A 25,805-nucleotide genomic window follows, 5' to 3' on the forward strand; every position below is an offset into this window, starting at 1 on the left:
TTCATATAAGAAGATTAGGTCCTATGATATTGTTTAAACAAATTCAATTAAACTAGGTATGTTCATTTTATCAATTCTTTAATTTAAATTTTTTGAAAAATTAAACCACAATTTTGTTAAATCACTAACTCATCAACTTTAGTTAAATTTTGTGAGAAATTAACCCCCAATTTTTTTTTTAATATATATATATATATATATAAATACTTGGTTTTATGAATTAATATGAGAAAATTTGGTATATATTCACAACAATTTTTCCCTATGAATGAAACGTGATCAAAACTATAAAAATCCATTAACACAAAGAGAGATTCACATTTAAACTATATTAAATCTACCCTATGCACAAAACCTAATAAGTTTGATGCCAAAAAACATAAAAACAAAAGAAAAAAAAAAACAAAGAAGATAAATTAATACATATTTGCAAAGTTGATAAGTAGGGTGGGTAGAAGATCGGACTTTAGAAATTTGGGGATGGTGAGTGTGACTACGCATAGGAAAATAAAAAATTTATAAACTTTGAAGATATTTATTTGATATAGAATTTGTAAATTGAGAATTATTTATAATAGTGTATAAGGAATAAAAATTTTACACTTAATATTGGAAAAAGGGTTTACATCAACAAAACGTAAAAATCACACACGTTAAAATAATAATAATAAAAAGAAGAATAGGAGGTTGAAGCAATAGAGGAAAAGTTGATATGAAAAAGGTTAAAATGCAAAACACACCCTCTAAGTTCCTCTGTAATCCATTTCAGTCCTTTAAGAGGTAACTCTTGATATCCAGTATAATAAAACCATTTAAGTGAATCAAAATTCAAGATTAAAATCAACATATAACACTCTAACAGACCCATATGATCTTTATTCTTTAGCTTGTTTATTTAACAAAATTAAAGAATGAATAATTTTAATTAATAACCGATTCTAAAAAGGAAAAACAAAATTATGAACCTGCACGATCGACTAGATCATAAATTCTAACCAATTTTCTTGCTAACTAATTTCCTTTTGATTTGTTGTAAATAATAAGAAATTTTAACGTTTCAAAAATTGAGGATTGGGAAAAGCGGCATCTCTCATAGCCAATGATTGAAAATGATATGAGTGGAGGATAATATATTTGACTAAGCAAGCAACACCTTCCTGTCCATGTATTTTAACTTCAGACCTAAGGTTTTGTTATGTTGGAACTCTATGTAAGGGTCAAATTAGTTCTTAGACTTATAACTAAATGGCGATGTCGATTCCTTTTTCTTCCCTGATGAGTAATTGGCAAAAGCATAATGGATATTAAATTATACCATAAATCTAATGCCATAAGATTTTTTTGACATAGCTTGTTATGATGAGTATATAACAAAATAAAAGTGATGTACATTCAAGTAAAACCCGTTCAAATGCTTGACAATAAAATGACAATGCTTGACACACACACACACACACACACACACACATATTTGAAGATGTTTGACAATTAGTTGATTTTATAATATTATGTCATATAAGGTTTTTGAATTTTCATAATTTTAAGCATCATTAATTTAATATATATATTTAAATTGAATTTTGTATTTTTTATATATGGCTTCTAATTAACTTAACAGGTAAAATATGGTAAAATATACAATATAGCTAGACTTATTTACCATGAAAATTATCATTAATCTTTTTACAAGTATGCATGTCAACTAATAGAATTTTAAAAAAAAAAAAAAAAAATCTCGCATGGAACTCCACATACTGAAACCGAGTACTATTATTTTGTTATTATTATTATTTTGATAAAAATACTATTTTGGTTTATAAATTTTATAAAAAAATGATTTTTCATTCTTAAACTTTAAAAAGTTTTTTTTTTTCGTCTTTAAACCATTTAAAACTTTTTTTATTCCTATTTTTTTTCTAAACTACTAATTTTTTTATCTACAAAATTTGAGGATGAATTTAATTATTATTATTTTAAAGTTTATGGATAAAAAAAAAATTGGTAAAGTTTAAATATCAAAACGGCATTTTTAATTTTTAATTTTTAAAATTTTAAAGAACTCAAAATCTCATCCTTTTTTTTTGTGTGTGTGTGTGTGTGTGTGTGTGTGTGTGTGTGTGTAAAAGGAATTCAATAAACAAAACTGAGGCTGTGTTTGTTTTAGGTGAAAATCACTTCTGGAAATGCTTTTTCGTATTTACGGGTGTTTGGTTGCGCATGGAAAATGCATTTTTCGGAAATGCATTTCAGTTGTCCTGTGATGGGGTGTAAATTGATTTCCGTTTTTATTTAACCTTCAAATACTATTTTCCGGAAAACAGAGAGAGTTGAGTGAGAGGGAGAGAGGAAGAAGAGCCTGCGCGTAGAGAGAGAGAGAGAGAGAGAGAGAGAGAGAGAGAGAGAGAGAGAGAGAGAGGAAGAACCCAGAAAACCCAGAAGAGCCTGACTCCGACGAACCCATAAAACCCAAGACCGAGCTCGTTCGTCGCGCCGATCGCACCATCGGTGAGATCGTCACACCCCAGCACCGATCCACCCAAAACCGATCGTCCTCGACCTAGATTCGTCGTCCCCGATCGCGATCTCGCCTTCGCGCCGATCGTGATTGCAGCACCGCGCCGCGCGATCTAGCCTTCGCCTCCGCTGCGCGATCTCGCCTCTTGTCGAACCCAGTCGCCTCTCATCGAACCCAGTCGCGACCGAATTATGATTTTTTTTTCTGGGTTTTATTTGTGTTTCTGGATTGAGGAAAGATATTACATATTTGTTTGGCAACTGAGAAACTGTGAGAAAATATGACCAGATTTGATGATTTTTTTTCCAGGTTTTGTTTGTGTTTCTATATTGAGTAATGAATGATATTTATATATTCATTTGGCAACCGAGAAAATGTGAGAAAATGTGAGCAACAAGTAGAAAATGTGTTTTCTATGGTATTTTCAAGAACATAACCAAACACCAAAAATATTTTTCGAAATTTTTTTTGAAATGCAACTAAACACATGAAAATATTTTCCTTTCCGGAAAATACCATTTCCGGAAAATGGAATATTTTCTGGAAATGCTTTTACACGAATCAAACACAACCTAAGAGGAAAACACGGACACAGGACACATCCTGTTCAGATACAAGCCATGGAGATCAAAATCTAAAAGCTGAACTAAGTCCTCAAGCGGACAAACAAAATTAACAAAATCTCATCCTCTTGAGTCTTGTGTGACATCCCAAATTCCTTTGTCACAGTTTCCATGAAAAACAAACCAAACCTGTAAATGCTGCAAACTCCCGTTGCTCTGCTCTCTCTCATGGGCCATGGCTACCCTTTCTCACTCTCACTTCCTAACCTTCCTCTCACTCCCTTCTCGTAAACTCTTCTTGCTTCCACAACAACATCTTCACTAGAACAACCTACACTGCGAAACCCAGGAACACCCACCTCCGAAACAATTTACAACCTGTGCTTTGTCAAATAAAAAACCCAGGTTTCAGTTCCTAATTTGCTTAGTTTTTGTGTGTGTCTGTCTCTTCTATGGTTTTTCTTTTGTATCTGATTATGGGATTTCTAATTTTTTGTGTGTGGGTGTTTTAGGAATGGTAGTAGTAGAAAGGTGAAGAGCAATGAAGAAGTGTGCAATGACATACAGCAATTTCTCTCTTGAGTTCGGGTTTCCAGAGGATCACGTGCCTTCCACCAAGGAGCTTTCGCAGCATGGAAGGTAAGGTTCTTCAATTCTTTCTCTGTGTTTTTGCTTCTAAGTATTTCTTTGCAATTCATTAAGAAAAGAAGAGCATCATGGGTTGAATAGTAGTAGATTGAAGTGTTACTGTAGAGTTCTTTATCTCCCAGAAATTAAATTTGTATAAGCTACTAAAATTGGCAAACTTAGGTGGAGTTGTTTAGGTGTTGTAACTTAGGTTCCCAATTAAATTCAACTACATGTTTGCGTTAACCAATGAACCACATGTTTGAATTTAATTACCCTTTTGGGAAAAGATAATACTGTTGGTACTATATTGGTAAATGCAACTATGACATAGAGACACATCTAAAATTTGCCCAAAAAATTAGTATGTTCTAACATGGTAGTGAGAGAAGTATTTTTGGTTAATTACTAAATGCTTATAGAAGAGGGATAGGGGGCCTTATTTATGACATAGAGACATCTTAATTAGTCAACCATAACTGAAATTTATGATGTTTTCTTAATAGGTCATTTAACTAGTTCAAAGGCCAAGATGAGTTTTTACAGAGTGGAGCATTGAGGAAAACCTAAAACTGACAGAGATTATGATTTTTGATGGCATAGAATTGCAGAGAAGAATAAATGTAGTTGGCCTCAAAGTTTTTGGACTAAGTCTTGGTTGTTGTTGTCATTGTAACAAATTGATGGAAATGATTATGCGATGGACTCCTTAATCTATACATATTACAAATACAATGCGAATCACTAAATAATCTTTATACAAGATGAAGGTTTTGTAGGTATCCATCTGGAGCTAAAAAGTAATATTTGTGCTAATATTTATATTTTATAGGAATGACCTTGCAAACATTGTTAGACGGAGAGGATATAAACTGATTAGAGAGCTTCTTGCTAACTCAACAACATCAAACATCGATGGGCTTGGTCCGAAGAAAAGCTTTGATGAAAACCAGGGTGCAATCAGTGATCATGAACATATATGAACAGGTTTATCTCAGTTTCTTTTAAGTGTTGTTCAATCCTCATTGTAAAGTACCTCTGGCTGTTATTGATACTCTGTTATATGTTAAAAGGTCAGGACAAGAAGGCGAATACCTTGGTTGTCGAACACATCTCATCAACTGATATCTCCACTCTAGGGAACGATTACAGTAGTCCAAGTAGTGATTTGGATTTCAACTCTGGTGACTTTAGGAGCCTACCTGTAGAATCTTCATCCAATTTGTTTTTGGAAGAAAAGGTATCGCATAGATTAAAGGGTCATGATGAGAAAGTAAAAGACGTTGCTGAAAATGCTTTCTTTTCAACTGAAGTTTCCACCACGGAAGGTTCAAGCATCAATTTTGATCTCAACACTGATGAAAACAGCTGCATGCCTGTAGAACTTTCAGTCCTGGAGGAGAAGACTTCATCTAATTTGCAAGTTGAGGATGAGAAGGTGAATAAGATGGTTGAAGATGTGGCCTTTTCAAATGAAGGAAAGAAACATTATTCCTGGAGTTCAAATCCAGATTTCAATCCCACTGACTTTAAAAGTATGCCTATAGAATCTCCAATCAGTTTGTCCTTGGAGGAAAGGCCCTCATATAATTTGAAAGATCAGGATGAGAAGATTAAGAATAATGATGTACCTCTCTACTCTAGTGAAGATTCTCGCATACCTATAGAATTTTCAGCGAACTCATCCCTTGAGGAAAAGGTGACAAAGTTTATTCAGAATGGGGATTTGGATATGATTGAGGGTAAGATTCTCTATAAACAATAGTTTTATACTCACTTCATCAGTCAATATATATATTTTTTGGCATGTCACTAGTCCGGACGCTGGTGTTGATTTTGACATAAAAGTATAAGGTGCTTGACTCAACAATATGAAATATATTCCAAAAATTAATGGGGGAATTGGTTGGAGTTAAGTGTTTGACATTTATTCATGCGTCTATCATCAAAAACAGAAAAACCCCTTGAAATGGTATCAGAGGTGCAGTGGCGACTCCAGAAATATTTTTCAAGGTGTTCTTGGGTGTGCTTGCTCTATTACAATTTTTTTTTCTTTAGATTCTCTATTACAATTTTTTCTTTTTTAGATTTTAGTTCAATTTTTTTTTTTTTAGCTTTTTCTTTTTGCTTGAAAGCAATGTTATGAATACTGTTTTGGACATTATTTCTATTTGTTTAGTGGAACGGAATATTTCGGTACTGATCTATTTCGATGTACCATTTCAGGGTATTTCGGGGTTTCTAAAAAAAATTAAAAAAAATATATATTTATATTTATGTTTTCTTATACAACATAAAATTATTGATCCAAATAAATAAATCTCAAATAAAACAAATCATTTAGTTTTTCTTTTTTGACACTCAGATCATTTAGTTATTACATAACAATTATTATTTTATAATATTAAAACATAAATATGTAATTAAATAATAAAAAACAACAACCAAAAATAGTACAATAAGAAGAAGAAGTAGGGGCGACCTTTGCAATGGCTGGATTTTTTTTTTAGGCATTCGATGCAGGTAATGACATGATGTGCTGGCGAGTTTGTCCGTTTAGGGATTTTTCTTTTTTTCTTCTAAAAACTGGTACTGGCCGAAATGTAACAAATAATCCACCAACATTTAATTTTGAGAAATGATATGTCCATGACATTTTCACGACATTTTCACAACATTTTTACAACAAATCCTAAGTGGTAGGTTGTTACTAGTTATTATTGTTGTCATAAAAAAGTAATCTTAGTGCAGAGAGGTGTCTCATCTGCCTATATACTTTCACATCTTGCCAACCTTTTCTTAATATGTTCCCTCCTCGTTCCCTATTAAAATAGTGAGGATTTATTTTCCTTTTGCTCTCCTTGTCCCTATGTCTTTGTGAATCCTAAAATGCGATAACTTTGATGGATAGCATATGAAAACATGTAGAGGAAACTCACTCAGCATTTGAGCATATAAGTAAGGTGACTGCTTGGAAGCTAATAAGTCTGAGGAGTACCTATATTATAAAGTTGTTTCAACTTAATATTTGTTACTTAACATGATCCAAGATGTTAGGCTGATGGCAATCTTTGTGCTAACATGTTGTGATGGTGTAGTTGCAAAGTTCTAGGCACTTTGGACTACCATAATTGGAGTATTGCAGTTCCCAAGCTGTAATACAGACTACAGTAAAACAGGCCTCATATGTGGGTTCTCCAAATAGTATTTGTTTGAATGATGTACACATGATGAATGGACGTGCAGCACCTTCTCATCATCTTTATCATGACTAGGTAGCGGCACTTACCGCTTAGAGTTTTACAGGAATAGCTGGAGACAGCTCTGCAGTACATTTTTATTTTTCATAGTGTTAGGTTCATACGAAAGAGAATGTTCATTTATATTTGAAGACATCAAATAATAAAAAGGCTGAAAAAAAAAGGAATTTAACTTCTGATTTTTTTTTTTTTTTTTTTTTGAGATAATATAAACAGAAGACACTAGGGTCTTTTGAAATTAAAAGAGGAAAATCTACATGTAATTTTACTAGAATTAAAAAAAAAAAAAAAATACACATACACATACATTTAATTAGGCAAATGTGATCCTAATCCTAGAAATGGCCAATGGGGCCGTTACTCTTAAGTGAAACAAATCGACTTAAATCTAAGGTGCCAATGCCCAAATGCCATATTAGAGTTATGCTTGTGGCACATAAAGTGGCATAACTTGTGCCACATATTGCCCATGTGACGAGTTATGGACCCATCATTACTCTCTATCACTTACAACTCGTCACGTGGGCGAGTTGTGGCACTAGCATAACTTGCCATATTATCATCCGTTTCCGAAAATAGAACAAAAACATGAAATCTAAGTAAGCAACTCAAGCAAATTAAAGTACTTCTCAAAAGCAATACTTTGAAAGTGTTTTTCATTGAGGTATTTATGTCTATTGTATATGGTGTATTATATCTCTCTCATGTACTTCTCAAAAGCAATACTTTGAAAGTGTTTTTCATTGAGGTATTTATGTCTATTGTATATGGTGTATTATATCTCTCTCATGTAATTATGGAACTCACATATGAATCTTGCACATAAAACCCACGTATATAAGAGAAGAATTAATGTATAACACATAATGTACTAAAAAATTTGTCATGATTTATAAACTATAAAAATATAATAACGAAATGGATTTGAGCAGCTCCATTGGACCATACATAAGTTGCACATCCCTTGTACTTTTTTTTTATTATCCTTTTTTGGGAACCCCCTTATTCTTGTTTAGTTACTTAATTACCTTCTCTTTTTTTCCAGGAAAATTTTTTTAGTTGTTTATCTAATGTATTTATTCATCTTTCAAAAAAAAAAAAAAAAAACATTAAAAAAAGTCTTATCCTATTAAAGAACTTAACAAAAAAGGAAAAACCTAGCATGGTAATGTCAATCCTGGTGACTAAAACGCACCAACCCAATTTGCTTTTGACCACATGATTTCCCTCAATTTGTTGTCATTTCTTATTCCTCATCAGCCATCACTATCCTGATAGAAAAGAAAAATATAAGCCAAAACATAGCATGTAAAATTTGGGAAAGTTTGGCAGGTTTATTATTAATTTTGGACAAAACACTTTCCTTAATTGCCTAGAAATATTTTGTAAACAAACTAATCTCCTCAATGGATCTTATAAAAATAAAATAAAAGTAATAGAAATTATGAGTCATGTCTTTCCTATTGGCATATCAATAGAACTGCACAAAGAAATTATGATTAAACTAAAACTCACCTGTTTGTGCATAACTAGGAGCACGTTGGCATGACCCAAAAGGCATGAGCACCTTCTGCTTCAACCTCCTCAACTCAGGCTTATACACCCAATGATCTCCTTGATGTATCACAAGATCATCACATCTGAAAATCTCCACCATTGGCTCACAAGACCCGATGAATACAGTGTATATCGTCCAATTAACATCAGGACTACTAATCCATCCATTCCTCATCACCAGATTAGCCACCACTAAATTGACTTGTGTTAAGGGTCATTTTTGAGAATCCAAGTAGAAAGAAGAAAGCCTAGCAACAAGGGTAGTAAAGGGGTTGGCAAACAGATGGCAAAACTAGGGGTGTCCACGGGTCGGTCCGGGTCGGGTTTGTTCCCAACCCGGAACTGATCCGACCAGATCGGGTCCTCAAAATTTCAACCCGTCGCCGACCGGAGTGTTGATCGGATCGGGCGGGTCGGAGCTTCCACAGAGTTCGGGCGGATCGGTCGGGGTTGATTTGTATGGAAAACGGCGAGAAACCGGCGAAGAAAAGATGAAAAAGGCAGAAATCCGACGAATTTTTTTTGAAAAACTGTGGAAATCCGGCCAGATCCAGCGAGATCTTGACCATTTTCGGCAAGATCTTGGCTAGATCTAACGAAATCTCGCCGGATCTAGCTTAAATCTTCCCAAAAAAATCTAAAAACTCGCCGGATCTACACCTTTTCGCTGGGAAAAATGATGAGTCGGTCGGATCGGTTTTCACGGATTTGAGAAAAAGAGATCCGATCTCCGACCCGTTGATCTCGAATTTTAGAGAACGAAAACCGTCGCCGACCGCCGGAGCAGTCGGTTCGGTCGGCGGTGGGTCGGGTTCGGTCGGCGGCAGCGGGTGGGTCGGTTCCGGCGGATCCTTGGACAGCCCTAGGCAAAACCATTAGGCCCAAGTGGCAGGAATAATGAATCATAGGCCCATGAAATAAACAAATGGGCCTTCAAGAGGCAAGTGGACTTAAAGGAGCCCGGAAAGAGAGAAATAGCATACCCATGGGCAGTATATGATATAGAAAAATGAGAATGGGCCACTGCAGGCTCAAAGTAACGCAAACAAAGAAAGTAAGGGGTTAATGGCAGGCCTATGAACCCTAAGGATGAGAATAAGGTAATTGAGCCAGGGAAGCCCAATGAAATCAGTAAAAGCCCATGGGAATGCAAAATTAGTAAAAGAGCCAAGGAAGCCCAAAGAAAGTCAATGGGCTAAGGATGCCTAAGAGAAAAAACAAAAAGGACACAGGAGCCCATAAGTAGGAGAACCAATGATCATGCCAAGCCACTGGGGGAAAGAGTAAACGGTTGGCCTAAAGAAGTCCAGCAGGATTGAGTCATTACAGCAGGAATGACAGAGTAATATGACAGGAAATGAGGGCAATCAAGAAATGGGCTGAAAGAAATGTAAGGCCCAGTGTCAAATAAAGCCTAGCTCCTAAGGAGCGAGAAATCAAAAAGCAACTTACATAAAAGGTTAAAGAAAACGGACGGCAGACTGTGCAGGCAAGCCTCCAAATCACGACGGATGAATGAGCAGTAGGCAGATTTTTGGACACACATGGAAGGGAGGCACGCACAAGACCCGGGCACCACCAACCTGTACTCAGCCAATACAGGATATGGTGAGGTTGTGGGTCAGAGGTAAGAGGGCATGGTTTGGTGGTGGAGAGAGGAGAAAAATCTATTTTTGAGGTTCCTGCTCAGGTTCTTTTGGGGGAAGTGTCCTGCTGGGATGACATACTACCCAAAAGAAGCAAGCTGAGTTGGAACCATTAGGTGCATGCCATGAGGGATAGGGAGAGAGAAAGAACCCAGAATGTAGCAGGAAAGGGTGCCACGGCAGACAAACAAACAAAATACCCTTCTTTGTCTGGTGATGGAGGGATGGCACACAGACGGACCATTGGTGGTCGGCAAGTACACCCAGATTAGACAAATGGCTAAAACAGTAAAATTCGGTCATGACAAGCACTATAAAAAGAGATCTTTGCTATGAACAAAGGAAGGACAGGGGACGAGAACCATAACGAAGGAATAGGAAGTCGAAAAGATATACCAGAAAACAGAAAGAAATGAGTGTGAGAGAAAGAAAGAAAAGAGAAAAACCAAAAAGAAAATAGATAGAGAATTAAAACGGCAAGCATGCACCAATAGATTGATTCCCTTTCTTCCTCACAAAATCATGCTCTCTGTCAAAACCAAAAGGAGCCCTTTGTGCATCAACCATTCAGGTCTGTTTCCCTCAAGGTAGTTAATTTCCACGGCAGGACTTTCTTAGGAGATTAATTACGTTGAGAAGAAACATTCTTTCCTCCTTGGTTTTGCTCCTATGAACCAGATTTAATCTGACTTCTTTCTCTTCTGATTAACCCATATATATTACCATTTGTTCCCTTTGTTTTTTTTCTAAAAGTGATTATTACTACTGTGATTATGTTTCTTGAATAGAGATCATTTGGTCATTTTCTATTTAGTAGTCAGGATATTTTATTTGTTATTATTACCATGTTTGTCTGCCACAACTTATCTGAAACAGCTCTGCTTGCTGCAAGCATGTTCCTGGCAAACAAGGCATAGTTTGCACACAAACTGGACCAAATTGAGTTGCAGTTGGACCGGTCCTAACTCCCTTATCCAGAAAACTTGGGCCTAGTGCAGTAGGAAGCAGCCCAACACTACAAGCAAGGCCCACCACTTTACACCTTGTAACCTAAACACATCCCTAATCCCCTTATACTCACATGGAACCCTAGCTATTACTACATCAAGGTCCTCATAATCCTCCACCCTCGGAATTTATGTAAACATCATGAGGTGTTCATTTACTTTGATATTCAGCCTTTTTATATTTATTTATCAGTATTCATTTCATTCAAGAGGTCACCCTTGATATTTAATATAATAAGACCATATAAGCAAATCAAAATTCAAGATTAAAATCAACATATAGCACTCTAAGAGACCAATATGATCTTTATTCTTTAGCTTATTTCTTTAACAAAATTAAAGAATGAATTTTAATTAATAACCGATTCTAAAAAGGAAAAACAAAATTATAAACCTGCACGACTAGATCATAAATTCTAACCAATTTTCTTGCTAACTAATTTCTTTTTGATTTGTTGTAAATAATAAGAAATTTTAACGTTTCAAAAATCGAAGATTAGGAGAAAAGTGACATCTCTCATAGCCCATGATTGAAAATGACATGAGTGGAGGATAATATATTCAACTAAGCAAGCAACACCTTCTCATTCACGTATTTTAACTTTGGACCTAATAAGGTTTGGTTATGTTGGAACCCTATGTAGGGGTCAAATTAGTTCTTAGATTTATAACTAAATGGCGATGTCGATTCCTTTTTCTTCCTTGATGAGTAATCGGCAAAAGCATAATGGATATTAAATTATACCATAAATCTAATGCCATAAGATTTTTTTGACATAACTTGTTATGATGAGTATATAATAAAATAAAAGTGATGTACATTAAAGTAATACCATTCAAATATAATTTACCACCTTAACCAATAAAATGGCAATGCTTGACACACACACACACACACACACACACACATATATTTGAAGACGTTTGACAATTAGTTGATTTTATAATATTATGTTATATAAGGTTTTTGAATTTTCATAATTTTACGCATCATTAATTTAATATATATTTTAGGTTGTATATTTTATACGTGGCTTCCAGTTAACTTAATTGGTAAAATATAGTTTAATTTGCAATGTAGCTAGACTTATTTACCATGAAAATTATCATTAATTTTTTTACAAATATGCATGTAAACTAATTGATTTTTTTTTTTTTTTTAAATTCTCACATGGAACTCCACATACTGAAATCAAGCACTATTCTTTTGTTATTATTATTACTTTGATAAAAGTACTGTAAGGACGCGATTCGTGACGGACCGTAACAGTGTCGGGTTCACACGTGAAAAGGCCCCTAACAATATCATTTGTAGAGCGTGGGTTTGAAAGGCTAGGCCCTGGTTGACAGGCGGTGGGTTTTCGCGGTGTTCGTGCGAGCTTAAGTTTCCCTACACCCCTGGAGTCTTTCTCCTGGAGGTGGGCTGGGAGGCTCTGGTTTCTGGCCATTTTTCCCAACCCCCCTTTTAGGTTACTTCTTTTTCCTTTTATATTCGCCTGCGTTCATTGTCCTTCGTCCACGTATAGGGTCAATCTTTCCAAAATTGATACTTGTCCCATCAGCCTATCCCCCAAAGTCGTTGGGGATGGTGGTAAAAGCCAAAGAATGCGGCTCTGTCAGGTTCAGAGCATTAAATGGCAATAACAGCAGCTTTCCCTGGATATTTTAGATCTTTTGTCCTGGTTTCGGTCCTATACCGTTTCTGCCCTCCTTTCAGGGGGGGAACTTTGGGTCTGCCGAGGACTGAGCCGTCCTCGGCGATGTCCATAGGCTATTTGGTCGAGTTTGGGCCATAGCCCTCCTCGGCTTGGGCCTTCGAATTTTCCCCAGGTAGATGGGCCCGGCCCGTAAATCGTTTGGGCCCCACAATAGCCCCTCAAAACCCGGCTGTCCAACCTCTTGGTTGGAAAGGGGGGTTTTGGTGATGCCAAACCTCTCCTGTGGCCTAATCTATTCGGCCTATTAAACATGCTGGCGGTTCCTCATATGCCCAAGAGATTCACCGGTCTACGAGATAGTTTTTAATTTCGCGCTTGAGGCGTTCTTATCGCTTGGGGTATCCAAAACGCGCTTTGAATAATCACTATTTACGAGACTACTTTAATTCGACGGTTTATTTTGATGGGATGGAGAAGCGGAACCGGCGTGTTTGGGTTTGCTGATTCCTTTGGAGATCTGAACCTATTAAATGCCCCCCGCTCCGCCCTCTGTATAAGTAGGACAGGAGGAGGTGATTGTTTTTACCAAAAATCCCTTTTCATCCTCCTGCGACTCTGGAATACTTAGCCTCCCTTAAGATTCGGTTTACTCGCTGGTTTATACACTTAATCGTAAAATACTTTACCATAACAACAAGGGATGCAAAAGCCCCACCCCTCCCAAAAACGCCACGTTCCGATAAAGCTTATCATGACTCGATCGGGACAAGGATGGCGAAGACTCAAAATCAACCTCATCCTTCTTTCAGTCAAAATCCGAAGCAGGGACTCGTCATGTCAAACTTTCGACGTGACTGAGTCGAGAACACCCGAGATCGTTACCATCCGGCTCCTCACGAGCGTACCTAATATGGCACCGGCGTGTTAGGAGTCAGGGCGGAGGCAGGGGCTAAGTGCTTCTGCTTCTCCCTCTTTTGCTCCTTGGTGCCCTCCCCCTCCCTCTTCTTATTGTCTTCCCAGCACCAGTTCCGCCCTGGTGCTGTTTCTTTTCTATCTTTTGTTCCTCTCTTTGTCTCTTCATCTCTCTCTCTTCTTCTCCTCCTTCTTTACTTATGTCCTCCATTTTCTTTATTCATCCCCTTCATCTTCGTCATTGATTTCTTCCTTACTATTTCCTTCTTCTTCATTCATTTTCTTTTTTAAAGTGAGTCCCTCTCTCAGTATGAGCAGCAATAAGGCGGAGATTGGAGAAACTTTGAAGACGAGTTTAAAAGACGCTTGACAGTTTACTTTTCTGTACTACAGATGTAATGGTTGCTTAGGCAGTTCACATTTTGTATAGGCTCGTTTGAGCCCCTTTTTGTATGTTGTAGCAATTTTTCATATTAATAAAGATTGTTATCTACCTTATTTCGCATATTATGTCTTTACGTTTTCATAAATTTGCAAGCACTGCTCGACACAATGATATAGCATCTAAATCAATGACGACTGAAACCAAAAGACTTGATAAAAAAAAAAAGACGTCGCCATAACTTTAATAGAAATGCTTGGCCTAACAGGCCGATCAATGAAGAGTAATACTTACCCAATGTCAGCCGAGGTGAAAAACGAAGGCTTGATGTCATGTAAGGAATAACTATTTGAAGATATAGCACCCACCAAATGAGCGGCCTTCTTATATGACTAAGTGCTGGGGCGTTCCACTCCCTTCCTTACACCTTTATTGGCCTTAACATTTTATGGCGTTTAAGCCGTGGATGAAGCGACCTGGCATTTTTACCAAGTAACCTTTCTTATGGGATTCAAACCTTTTCTTATCCAGGTATTTGGTTTTCCCATAGGCTTGAGTCCGAGGACCATACAAGGCCTTGGTTCTGTCCAATAACTTGTAATTTTTATAATTTTTCGTGCTTGGCTTCCCCATAGGCTTGAGTCCGAGGACCATACAAGGCCTTGGTTCTGCCCAAAAACTTGTAATTTTTATAATTTTTCGTGCTTGGCTTCCCCATAGGCTTGAGTCCGAGGACCATACAAGGCCTTGGTTCTGTCCCTGGGCCCATATGCCGAACGGGCCTGGGCCGCGAATTTACTGGGCCCACAAATTAAGAGGTGTTTCCATAACTTTTGATCACGCGGTACCTTTTGGCGTCCCAGTGTTCGAGGTGCACCTTCTCGAGACTCCTTTAACCTCAGGGTTGCAGACGACGTTGGAAGTCGGGCCAGAGACGTTTTGTCTGTAGCGTTCCTTGGGACGCTGCGCGAATTAAATGCCACCACCTTATCTTTTAACATAAATAGGAGAGAAAGTTGCTCTATCCACACACAAATCCTTCAGATTCCTCCCTTAGTTCATCATGCTTGAGGCAGGGCTTGGGAAAAAGGAGCTCCCTCCGCCACAAAGGCGTCATGTCCCTCCGAGACTCAGAGTAGGGAGGTACGGGCCAAGGAGGTGCAAGTTCAAGGGAGCATTCCATTTCGTCATAGGGGAGAGGGTCTTTTTCCCTCTTTTAGTCAAAATCCGAAGCAGGTTCTGATCATGCCAGTTTTTCGGTATGTCCAGAGAAGGAATTTCCACCATCAGCACTGTCTGCCTTGTAGCAGGCAAATTCCTGCGGGGGCTTCCCAACTTCCGGCTCCCTGCACCTTTTCTGTAGATGGTGTTAGCCTGAGGTCAGGTTCTTTGGCTGCCTGAGTTATGGGCATGCAGAAGTGTCGAGGAATAGTTTCCTTAGACAACGACTTGGCGCAGTAGCCAACCTCTCGTCTGAGCTGTCCCCACGGCTTTCTCTCCACTCGCCTGTATTTCCCTTTACTTATGTAGTCAGCTTTAGTGTAAGCTTGTTTCAGCCTTTCATTGTACACTGTACCGTTCCTTTGTCTTAATAGAACATGAGTCCATTTCTCTATACATATCTTTCTTCTCCGTAACAACTACTGTATGCATGAATATTAAATGCAAGCTTGCTCTTAAGGATATTCCAAGCAGAAAAAATGCTTTAATACAGGTTCTTACTAATTCAAACTCACAAATATTATCAAGTATAACAATGATAACTCTCAATAAATTAAATTCTTGGGACTAACCGGGATAAGCGCTGAGTACTACGCGACGCATGCTAGACCAATGTCCGAGAACGATAATCTCTAAATAATTCGTCTAAAAGGGTAGCTAAGTAGCGAGGGACTTTGATTGTGTTTTTGGGTAATGAATTGCGTCGTACCGGATCAACCCCTTTGACACTAGGGACTTGAGGGCAGATTGTGGAATCTATGCATTCAAGGTACTAACCCATTTGTGAACTAGGAGTCCTCTTCGGATGGATTTTGAGGTTTACGTGCCATAGTTGGTTCCACATCCAGGTAGTTGGTTTTCCCATAGGCTTGAGTCCGAGGACTATGCAATGCCTTGGTTCTGTCCAAAACCTAGTTTTCATTACATCCAGGTAGTTGGTTTCCCCTGAGGCTTGGGTCCGAGGACCATGCAATGCCTTAGTTCTGTCCAAAACCTAGTTTTCCGCATCCAGGTAGTTGGTTTCCCCTGAGGCTTGGGTCCGTGGACCATGCAATGCCTTGGTTCTGTCCAAAACCTAGTTTTCCACATCCAGGTAGTTGGTTTCCCCTGAGGCTTGGGTCCGAGGACCATGCAATGCCTTGGTTCTGTCCAAAACCTAGTTTTCCACATCCAGGTAGTTGGTTTCCCCTGAGGCTTGGGTCCGAGGACCATGCAATGCCTTGGTTCTGTCCAAAACCTAGTTTTCCACATCCAGGTAGTTGGTTTCCCCTGAGGCTTGGGTCCGAGGACCATGCAATGCCTTGGTTCTGTCCAAAACCTATTTTTCCACATCCAGGTAGTTGGTTTCCCCTGAGGCTTGGTCCGAGGACCATGCAATGCCTTGGTTCTGTCCAAAACCTAGTTTTCCACATCCAGGTAGTTGGTTTCCCCTGAGGCTTGGGTCCGAGGACCATGCAATGCCTTGGTTCTGTCCAAAACCTAGTTTTCCACATCCAGGTAGTTGGTTTCCCCTGAGGCTTGGGTCCGAGGACCATGCAATGCCTTGGTTCTGTCCAAAACCTAGTTTTCCACATCCAGGTAGTTGGTTCCCTGAGGCTTGGTCCCCATGCAATGCCTGGGTTGTCCAAACCTATTTTCCCCACCATCCAGGTAGTTGTTTCCCCTAGGCTTGGGTCCCGAGGACCACATGCAATGCCTGGTTCCTGGTCCAAAACCTAAGTTTCCACATCCAGGTAGTTGGTTTCCCTGAGGCTTGGTCGAGGACCATGCAATGCCTTGGTTTCTACCAAAACCTAGTTTTCCACATCCAGGTAGTTGGTTTCCCCGTAGGCTTGAGTCCGAGGACCATGCAATGCCTTGGTTTTGTCCAAAACCTAGTTTTCCACATCCAGGTAGTTGGTTTCCCTGAGGCTTGGGTCCGAGGACCATGCAATGCCTTGGTTCTGTCCAAAACCTAGTTTTCCACATCCAGGTAGTTGGTTTCCCCTGAGGCTTGGGTCCGAGGACCATGCAATGCCTTGGTTCTGTCCAAAACCTAGTTTTCTCTTTGTGTGGGATCTTGGCTTTAGGGGAGTTAGCTCCTCAGCCAAGCCCCTAGAGTTTATCCATACGGTTAACGCTGCCAAGTGCCTAGTTTGCTCTTTACAGGGGACCTTGGCTTTAAGGGAGTTAGCTCCTCAACCCAGCCCCTAGTCAAGAAACGGAGTCCCTAACAGATCTTTATACTAGAACTCTATATCCAACGGTTAGATATAACGAAGAAACTCTGTCGACCCACTTCCTACACCAACACACAAGCCTTCCCCACAGACAGCGCCAATTGTAAGGACGCGATTCGTGACGGACCGTAACAGTGTCGGGTTCGCACGTGAAAAGGCCCCTAACAATATCATTTGTAGAGCGTGGGTTTGAAAGGCTAGGCCCTGGTTGACAGGCGGTGGGTTTTCGTGGTGTTCGTGCGAGCTTAAGTTTCCCTACACCCCTGGAGTCTTTCTCCTGGAGGTGGGCTGGGAGGCTCTGGTTTCTGGCCATTTTTCCCAACCCCCCTTTTAGGTTACTTCTTTTTCCTTTTATATTCGCCTGCGTTCATTGTCCTTCGTCCACGTATAGGGTCAATCTTTCCAAAATTGATACTTGTCCCATCAGCCTATCCCCCAAAGTCGTTGGGGATGGTTGTAAAAGCCAAAGAATGCGGCTCTGTCAGGTTCAGAGCATTAAATGGCAATAACAGCAGCTTTCCCTGGATATTTTAGATCTTTTGTCCTGGTTTCGGTCCTATACCGTTTCTGCCCTCCTTTCAGGGGGGGAACTTTGGGTCTGCCGAGGACTGAGCCGTCCTCGGCGATGTCCATAGGCTATTTGGTCGAGTTTGGGCCATAGCCCTCCTCGGCTTGGGCCTTCGGATTTTCCCCAGGTAGATGGGCCCGGCCCGTAAATCGTTTGGGCCCCACAGTAGTCATTGCAATATTTTATTTTGTGATAAAATATTAGAAACATTACAATTTGGTTTAATCAATTGGGTTTAATGTTAATTTTTCAACAATTAGTTATTGTCAATATATTTATTTTATTTTTATTATTATTGTTAGAAATTAAAAAACAGAGGAAGAAACTTAAAGACTCATATCCGGCCATAATTGAACTAGTCCCTTGAAGAGAAAACTAAATTTAGAAAGAGTTCTTCAAGTCTATAATCTACACCTCTGGGAAACCTTGTGATGGAATACTAGCCTACGCATCCAAATTTATTGTACTCCGCCATCCTCTTTAGACCCACATGTGAGAGAGAGAGTGTTAAAATTATGGTTAAATGGTTAAATTCATAATTTTCTAAAACTTAAGTATTTGAGAGAATCTGTAATCTAGAGTGCTCATTATGTACATTCGCTCGCTAAATAATGTGAGGTAATTGTTGTTTTAATTTTAAATTTATAACTAACAAGTTGTATACTATTATAATACTATAAAACTTAAATAAAAATCCTTAGATCTTGCAACTTAAGTTTCCCAATTAAATTCAACCACATGGTTATATACTTATATTGATCAATGAACAACATGGTTAAATTTAATTATCCTCAAAAAATATAATACTATTTTTGCTTTATTGGATAATATAATCAAGTGATTGAATTCAATTTGATAACATAAGGTACAACACATTTGGAATTGTGCATAAGTTTTGTCAATATTGCATAAAAATATAATAAATTCTAATTGAACCCCTTTATATTTTTATGAGTTTAGATTTATGAATTTATATGTAAAGACAATTTGTTAAACACAAAATTATGGTTCAATTAGAAATGTGCTTGGTACAAAATTGATGTAAATTTAAAATTGGAAGATATTTTAAATCCAAATTAGGGTTCAATTAGAGAATATAGAAAGTATAGAGACCTAACAAAATATCACAATACTTTTACAACACTCTTATCTTGAGTTGAAAAGTACTAAAAATTTTATTACATGAAACTTATAAACTGATATTGTAATGAATATGATTAATGAATTTTAACCAATAACTAAATTTTGAATTACCCATTTTTATTTTTTGTTTTTTTAGAAAAAAAATACCCATTTTTAATTAGTGACACTACTTTTTCGAGTTAGAGGAGGCCCTATAATCTATTTTTTGTTTTATTTTATTTTGACTAGTAAAAGATTACACTATCCGCTGGGGTCGGTTTCTAATTAGGATGACACATGACAATCATACGGCCACTAGTGGTTGATCACACAAACAACACGAACAACTTAGGCACGTCAGATCAGGGTAGCTAAGAATTATAAAGAAAGCAGAAAGGGGCCACGATGCGCACCACCGCGTATCTTAGCAATAATAGCCCCTGAGAGTAGTTGAGACTTGAGATTCTACTACGGTACGGTGCTTATTTATTAGTATTATAGACTGAGCGGCGGTGGTAGAGACTATAGTTATTGTGACTTGTGTGGCGGCACGCGCGATCATCGACGAAGACTAGAGTTCAAAAATTAAAAAAGAGAGCGGGACTTTTAGGGTTTTAGAGAGAGACAGAGAAATGGCGAACCCTCGGTGCTACCTAGACATAAGCATAGGAGGAGAGGTAGAAGGAAGGATAGTGATAGAGCTGTACAAGGATGTGGTTCCCAAAACCGCCGAGAATTTCAGGGCTCTCTGTACCGGCGAAAAAGGCATTGGTCCTCACACCGGTGTTCCTCTTCACTACAAGGTCAAACCTCACCTCCCCCTCTTTTTCTTCTTTTTAAACCTTTGGCTTTTATTTCTTTACTCTGTTACTCCGCAGTTTTAAACCACAACGCATTGTTTCTGTTTGTGATATGAATGGATGCATGGAAACTTCATATGGGGTCGTAACGGTGTTCTATCTGCCTTGTCATGTTATAATTTTTCAAAAATTGCTCGTGTTACCGAATACCCATGTCCGTGTCGGTGCGTACCATGCGTTTTTGTGTTACCAAAATTTTCAATTTCAGTACCAATTTTTTTACTATTTATTATTTTTTTTTAAACGTCATTATCTTTGGTATTTTATATATGAATAATAACTGATAATAATGCGAGAAATCTACCACTTTTAAGGAACAAATGCATTTTTATGTGGTTCCATTTGTAATCAGTATTTATTGTTATTTTTTTGAAAAAATTTCTTTGAAGGATTAGGGCTGTTGGTAATGTTGTTCTAGTAACGTTGAAAATGCGCGTGTGTGAAAAAGTGTGGAAATATGTGTAATATTGTTTAAATACTAAAAACTGTTGCTCAAAATACACTATCAAACAGCCCCTTAACTATTGACAATATTTTTGGGGGTTGGATATGAATCCGCCATGGATTGACCATTCATAATAGAGTGACTAAATTTTATGCTTCCAACCTCTGTGAACAAAGTGTATGACACTAAGCATAGACATAGATGGAGTTGAAGGATTAACTATTTGTGCATGATTTTATTTTTTGGAGTACAGGGGGTGGTGATTTGAGTATGAGTGTGGGTTTATTTATGTAAATCTTTATGCAGATGTCAGTTGTAACACTTAAAAGTGTATTAAAACTGGCATAAACTCTACTTGTAACACTTAAGAAGCCAATCAACTCATTTTGATATGTTGTAAAGTACTCTACTTTTGCAGTTCATATGGTTATCTATTGAGTCTTTTGCAAGTCTTAGTCATTTTTGTTAATTATATAGCAAAATCTTCAATGCAGGGGGGTCATTTTCATCGCATCATCAAAGGGTTTATGATCCAAGGTGGAGATATATCCGCTGGGGATGGTACTGGAGGAGAATCGATTTATGGCTTGAAATTTGAAGATGAAAACTTTGAGTTGAAACATGAGAGAAAAGGAATGCTATCTATGGCTAACTCGGGACCTAACACCAATGGATCCCAGTTCTTTATTACTACAACTCGCACGTCTCATCTAGATGGAAAGCATGTTGTATTTGGGAGGGTAATCAAAGGAATGGGAGTGGTTCGTTCGGCTGAGCACGTTACTACTGAAGAGGGTGATATTCCTTCTCAAGATGTTGTAATTGTGGATTGTGGAGAGATTCCTGAGGGGGCAGATGATGGAATATCTAACTTCTTTAAAGACGGTGATTCTTATGCGGATTGGCCAGCTGACCTTGACACCAAACCAGATGAAATTTCTTGGTGGATGAAGGCTGTAGAGGACATCAAGATTTTTGGAAATGAGTATTACAAGGTAGATGATGTCGAATTGTGTTTCTGCTTGACATTTATATTCACTTTGTTTGGTCAAAAAGGAAAATTGTAAAATATGTGGTACATATGCTTGCCATCTAAATGATCTGTGCATACATTTAAATATCACAGAAAATACATCTTTGGCTTCCTTTTGCTCGAAAAGTGGTTATTTTTCTTCTGTTAACATGATTTTCCCTGACTTCTTCACATGCAGAAGCAAGACCATAAAACGGCTCTTAGAAAGTACCGTAAAGCTTTGCGCTACTTGGATGTATGTTGGGAAAAGGATGACATTGATGAAGGTGAACTTCTATTTTTCCTTGTGATCACACCTTTTAACAATGTGTTACTGAAGTTGCTGCATTGCTTGCTTTGTCCAGCTGATGAGTTTACCTTTGTGACTTCACAGAGAAGAGTTCCTCCTTGCGGAAGACAAAGTCTCAGATATTTACAAACAGTTCTGTAAGTTTACTTATTTTCCACTTGATTATAGTGCATCCTTTAGTCATAATCTAGAAATATTAGGCATTTATTTTTTTGAAAGTTCAATCGTTACAACAAGTAGGGGAGGGGGGATTCAAGTCCTGGTTCTTCTCATGAAGGAGACCAAGCAATGCCATTGAGCTACAAGGCTCTTGGCAAGATCAAGCATCGTTTATTATTTGATTAAAAAAATTCAGAAATTGTATTAAGACAAGATGGACTTATTTACTTGATAATTTTTTCTGGTGAACTTGAGCACTAGTATTGAAGATATAATAGTGACATTCATAAATAACCTGCTTGATGATTGAATTTTTTGTTTAGAAGAACATCTGTCAATGAAAGTTTTTGATTTTGCATCCTTTAATTGAGTTTGAGGCTCTAATGAAAGCTCAAATATCCATTGATTATCATCTTTTGCAATTTCTTTGATCAACCCCCCTAGTTTAGTTTGATCCTATCATTTAACTTGGTTATGAATCTCAAGCTTGATCTTATTTTTTGTGTTAGTAATAGACACAGTTGTTGTTAAAGATCAAGATTGTTATTTTACTTTTACATGGTGCTTTGGTCAAAGCTTTTTTGTTTTTGTTGACAACCAGACAATTGATTATTGTCCGAATGCATGTAACATGTTGTCACAATTGTTCCAACCAAATTTTGCTATCTTCTCACCGTTGGAGTGATGGTTAGTCGCTTGCTCTTTCTATTTTGTGAAGGGGCTAATATCTTAACCATCTACAGTCTACTAGATGCTGTAGTCTTCAGATCAATTGCCTTGCATATTCACATACACCATGCATACACACACATATGGGGTGATATCTAATTATATTGGTTTTCCTCATAGATTTCATATTTTTGTTATGGGATTACAATTTCGTTACATTACTAAGGTCCCTTTTGCCCTTACATTATTGATTAATGTTTTCCATTTTTCTTTTAGGCCTGTAAACTGAAATTAGGAGATCTAAAAGGAGCATTATTGGACACAGACTTTGCAATGCGTGATGGGGAAGATAATGTGAAAGCTTTGTTTCGCCAAGGCCAGGTCAGTGTCTGCTTCTAGTTTATCCTCTGTCTCTCTCTCTCTCTCTCTTCTTATATTTCATCTGATATTGATAATTATCCCCTGCCCCCCTTTTGATGTAATAGAGTATAGTAACTTTTAGTGAGAATAATATTTATTAATTTAATGACTCATATTGCATGCGCAATCCGAATTGGAAGAAGTTTAAGTACAGTGAACGTTCTTAAATTTAGAAATTTAGCTGACATTTAATAGTAATAGTACATCTTTATACAATTGGGGTCAAGGCATGATGATGGCAACTAAAATGTGGAGTTAAGAGGGCATTTATTCTAATGACCTTTGAATTTTTTTATATATATTAAGAACATTTAAGGTATACATAAATGCTTTGGTTATGAATATAGCAACCTCGGTTTCATGTTAACCGCAGGTTCTTTTTTCTGTTTTTTTGATAGATAGATAAAAGGAAAGTATTAAATCCATTGCTGGGATTTAACTTTGGTTGCTGGGATATAAGCCAGGTATCCCAACCGGACAGAATCACTAGACGACAATAGTTGAGGGTGGGGATTTGAACCCTAGACCTCTTCATTAGAAATAACAGGAAGTGCCAATTGAGTTACAAGCCTCTTGGAATCTTATTGCTTATACCATGAAGGCCTTGTATCATTATGTTGGTTTCAAGATATTAAGGAATTGGATTTTTTTCTAATGTCAGTTTCATTTTCAACTATTTTATTTTCACCAAGAATATAAGCTTGAGTTTTAAATACAAGAGTCTGATATGCATAATTGAATTATATCCAAGAGCCTTATATCTCAATTGGCACTTTCTAGTGTTTCCAATGGAGTTTCAAGGTTCAAATCCCTCCCCTCCCATTGTAATTATCAAATTGTCACAAAAAAAAGTATAATTGAACTATAGACTATAGACCTTATATTGCTTGGTGGTTTTGTACATGATGGGATGATACTGGTTTCATTATTGTTTTTTCTTCCTTTTCTTGATGGAAGTATTTGAACTTTTGGATTTTTTTAATTTCAAAGACAACTCCTTCCACTTAAAATGACTTAGAATAAGTAGTTGATAAGTAGTTGACAAGTCATAAATAGGTTGTGTTACCAATTACTTGCAAAAGCTTGCTCATACTTGTCATAACATATTGCCTGCACCATTGTGGTCCTTTTTGTGTGTTTACTGGTAATTTCTAATATTTGTATTATGGTCTTGCCAATTTCAGGCACATATGGCATTAAATGACATAGACTCTGCAGTTGAAAGCTTCAAGAAGGCGTCAGAATTGGAGCCAAATGATGGTTAGTGACTTTAACGGTTGACATTCCTTTCTTTAATATGAGCAGTCTTCTAATGTAGAATTTTGATGCTAGAAGTGACATGAAGACTAATTTCTTCTCTTCCTGTTGAACAAATTGTCTCTTGCAAATGAACAAATTGTTATGCTTTAAGGTTTTAAGTTTGACTTGGAGCAAGAAAAGTTTTTCAGTATTGGATATTATTAAAAGGGGTAAATTCTTTTTATTTATTTATTTATATATATATATATATATATACAAGATAGAATTTCTACTTTAGCCTAATCTAAGTGTATATGTGTGTGAAGCTCCTTCCTAGAGACTTGAAATCCGGCCCTTGCCCCTAACACCTCACAAGGGTGACCACCGCACCAAGGATGTGCAGTGGTAAAAGAGGGGGGGGAGGTGGGTAAATTCTTGACCGTACATCTTATTTTCCATTTTTCAGGAGGAATAAAGAAAGAGCTTGCTGCTGCACGGAAGAAGGTAAATGAACTTCACATTTTGTATTGTTTAGATGTGACTTTAGTAATGGTTCATTGTGTTTTCTTTCTTTACAAATTTCCAATTGGACATAGTTTTGAAAGCTCATAATGGTTACAGATTGCTGATAGACGTGATCAGGAAAAGAAAGCTTACTCTAGAATGTTCCAATAGAGTTCTGGCCACAATCTGGTATGCTAAACACATTTTGGTGAAAATCGCTCTTCATTTTTTAATTTTGAGAGTAACTTCCCATTTGTTTTTTCTGATGTACAGTCTCCCTTTTGTCTGGAAGGTTTGGCTTTGAATTGATGGGCATTTGTTAGGTTATATAGTCAGCTGGTTCAGGCTTTTTTGTTTGCAGATATTGATTGGCTTTAGGAAATGTCAGGTACAAATTTTCTGCTCCTTAGTGATTATTATCATATGATTATATGGCCATATTATGAAATACAAAAACAAATTATTGATTATTCATGAAATGACAGGTCTTTGTATCTGTCAAGAATTTCCTTTCTTTTCTGTTTCCGTTGGATTAGAAAACTTCTGTGACAGTGCACTGGTTTTGAATCTTTTGATGGTTTGAATAATCAGATTCAGCCAATTTGTCAGAATAGGAAATCTGCCTTCTAGAAATTGTTTGCATTCAATCTTTTTGCTTACCCTTGATGCTTTGGTCTATTTCAGGCTTTGTTGGAGGACAAGAATGGGTTGCCCGATCTTCTGAGGAGACAAATTACAAATTAGAAAACTCTAGCTTGAACCAATTTTTGTGATTTTGTCAAACTAGACTTATAGCACATTATTGCTTGCTTGAACCATAATGCTACATACAATATTCATCTGAATCATCCAAAAAATCTTGTTATTTTTCGTACAAAGCCTTTTATTTTATGCAAAATTGATAATTTCTTCTTAATTGACTTTCTATTG

The 25,805-nt window shown here is 37.4% G+C and overlaps 2 protein-coding genes across 3 annotated transcripts; both read left to right on the forward strand.

Annotated features, from left to right (window-relative positions):
• The first annotated feature begins 3,102 nt into the window (after positions 1-3,102).
• LOC115979639 (protein PTST homolog 3, chloroplastic-like) lies at positions 3,103-5,769 on the forward strand. Its single transcript, XM_031101692.1, has 4 exons — positions 3,103-3,483; positions 3,591-3,717; positions 4,538-4,692; positions 4,784-5,769. The coding sequence occupies exons 3-4, from the start codon at positions 4,621-4,623 to the stop codon at positions 5,468-5,470; spliced, it is 759 nt and encodes a 252-aa protein (XP_030957552.1). The 5' UTR covers positions 3,103-3,483; positions 3,591-3,717; positions 4,538-4,620; the 3' UTR covers positions 5,471-5,769.
• Positions 5,770-19,672: 13,903 nt separating this feature from the next.
• Positions 19,673-25,753, forward strand: LOC115982080 (peptidyl-prolyl cis-trans isomerase CYP40-like). Of its 2 annotated transcripts, none has more exons than XM_031104587.1 (10): positions 19,673-20,060; positions 21,057-21,557; positions 21,774-21,861; positions 21,969-22,021; positions 22,989-23,093; positions 24,317-24,392; positions 24,838-24,875; positions 24,993-25,064; positions 25,149-25,263; positions 25,560-25,753. In XM_031104587.1, the coding sequence occupies exons 1-8, from the start codon at positions 19,890-19,892 to the stop codon at positions 25,044-25,046; spliced, it is 1,086 nt and encodes a 361-aa protein (XP_030960447.1). In that variant the 5' UTR covers positions 19,673-19,889; the 3' UTR covers positions 25,047-25,064; positions 25,149-25,263; positions 25,560-25,753. The 2 variants fall into 2 exon arrangements, with proteins under 2 accessions (XP_030960447.1, XP_030960448.1); XM_031104588.1 differs by having other exon boundaries at positions 25,168-25,263; positions 25,560-25,720.
• Positions 25,754-25,805: the final 52 nt, after the last annotated feature.

This window comes from Quercus lobata, chromosome 3 (genome assembly GCF_001633185.2).
Source record: "Quercus lobata isolate SW786 chromosome 3, ValleyOak3.0 Primary Assembly, whole genome shotgun sequence".
Classification (NCBI taxonomy): Eukaryota; Viridiplantae; Streptophyta; class Magnoliopsida; order Fagales; family Fagaceae; genus Quercus; species Quercus lobata.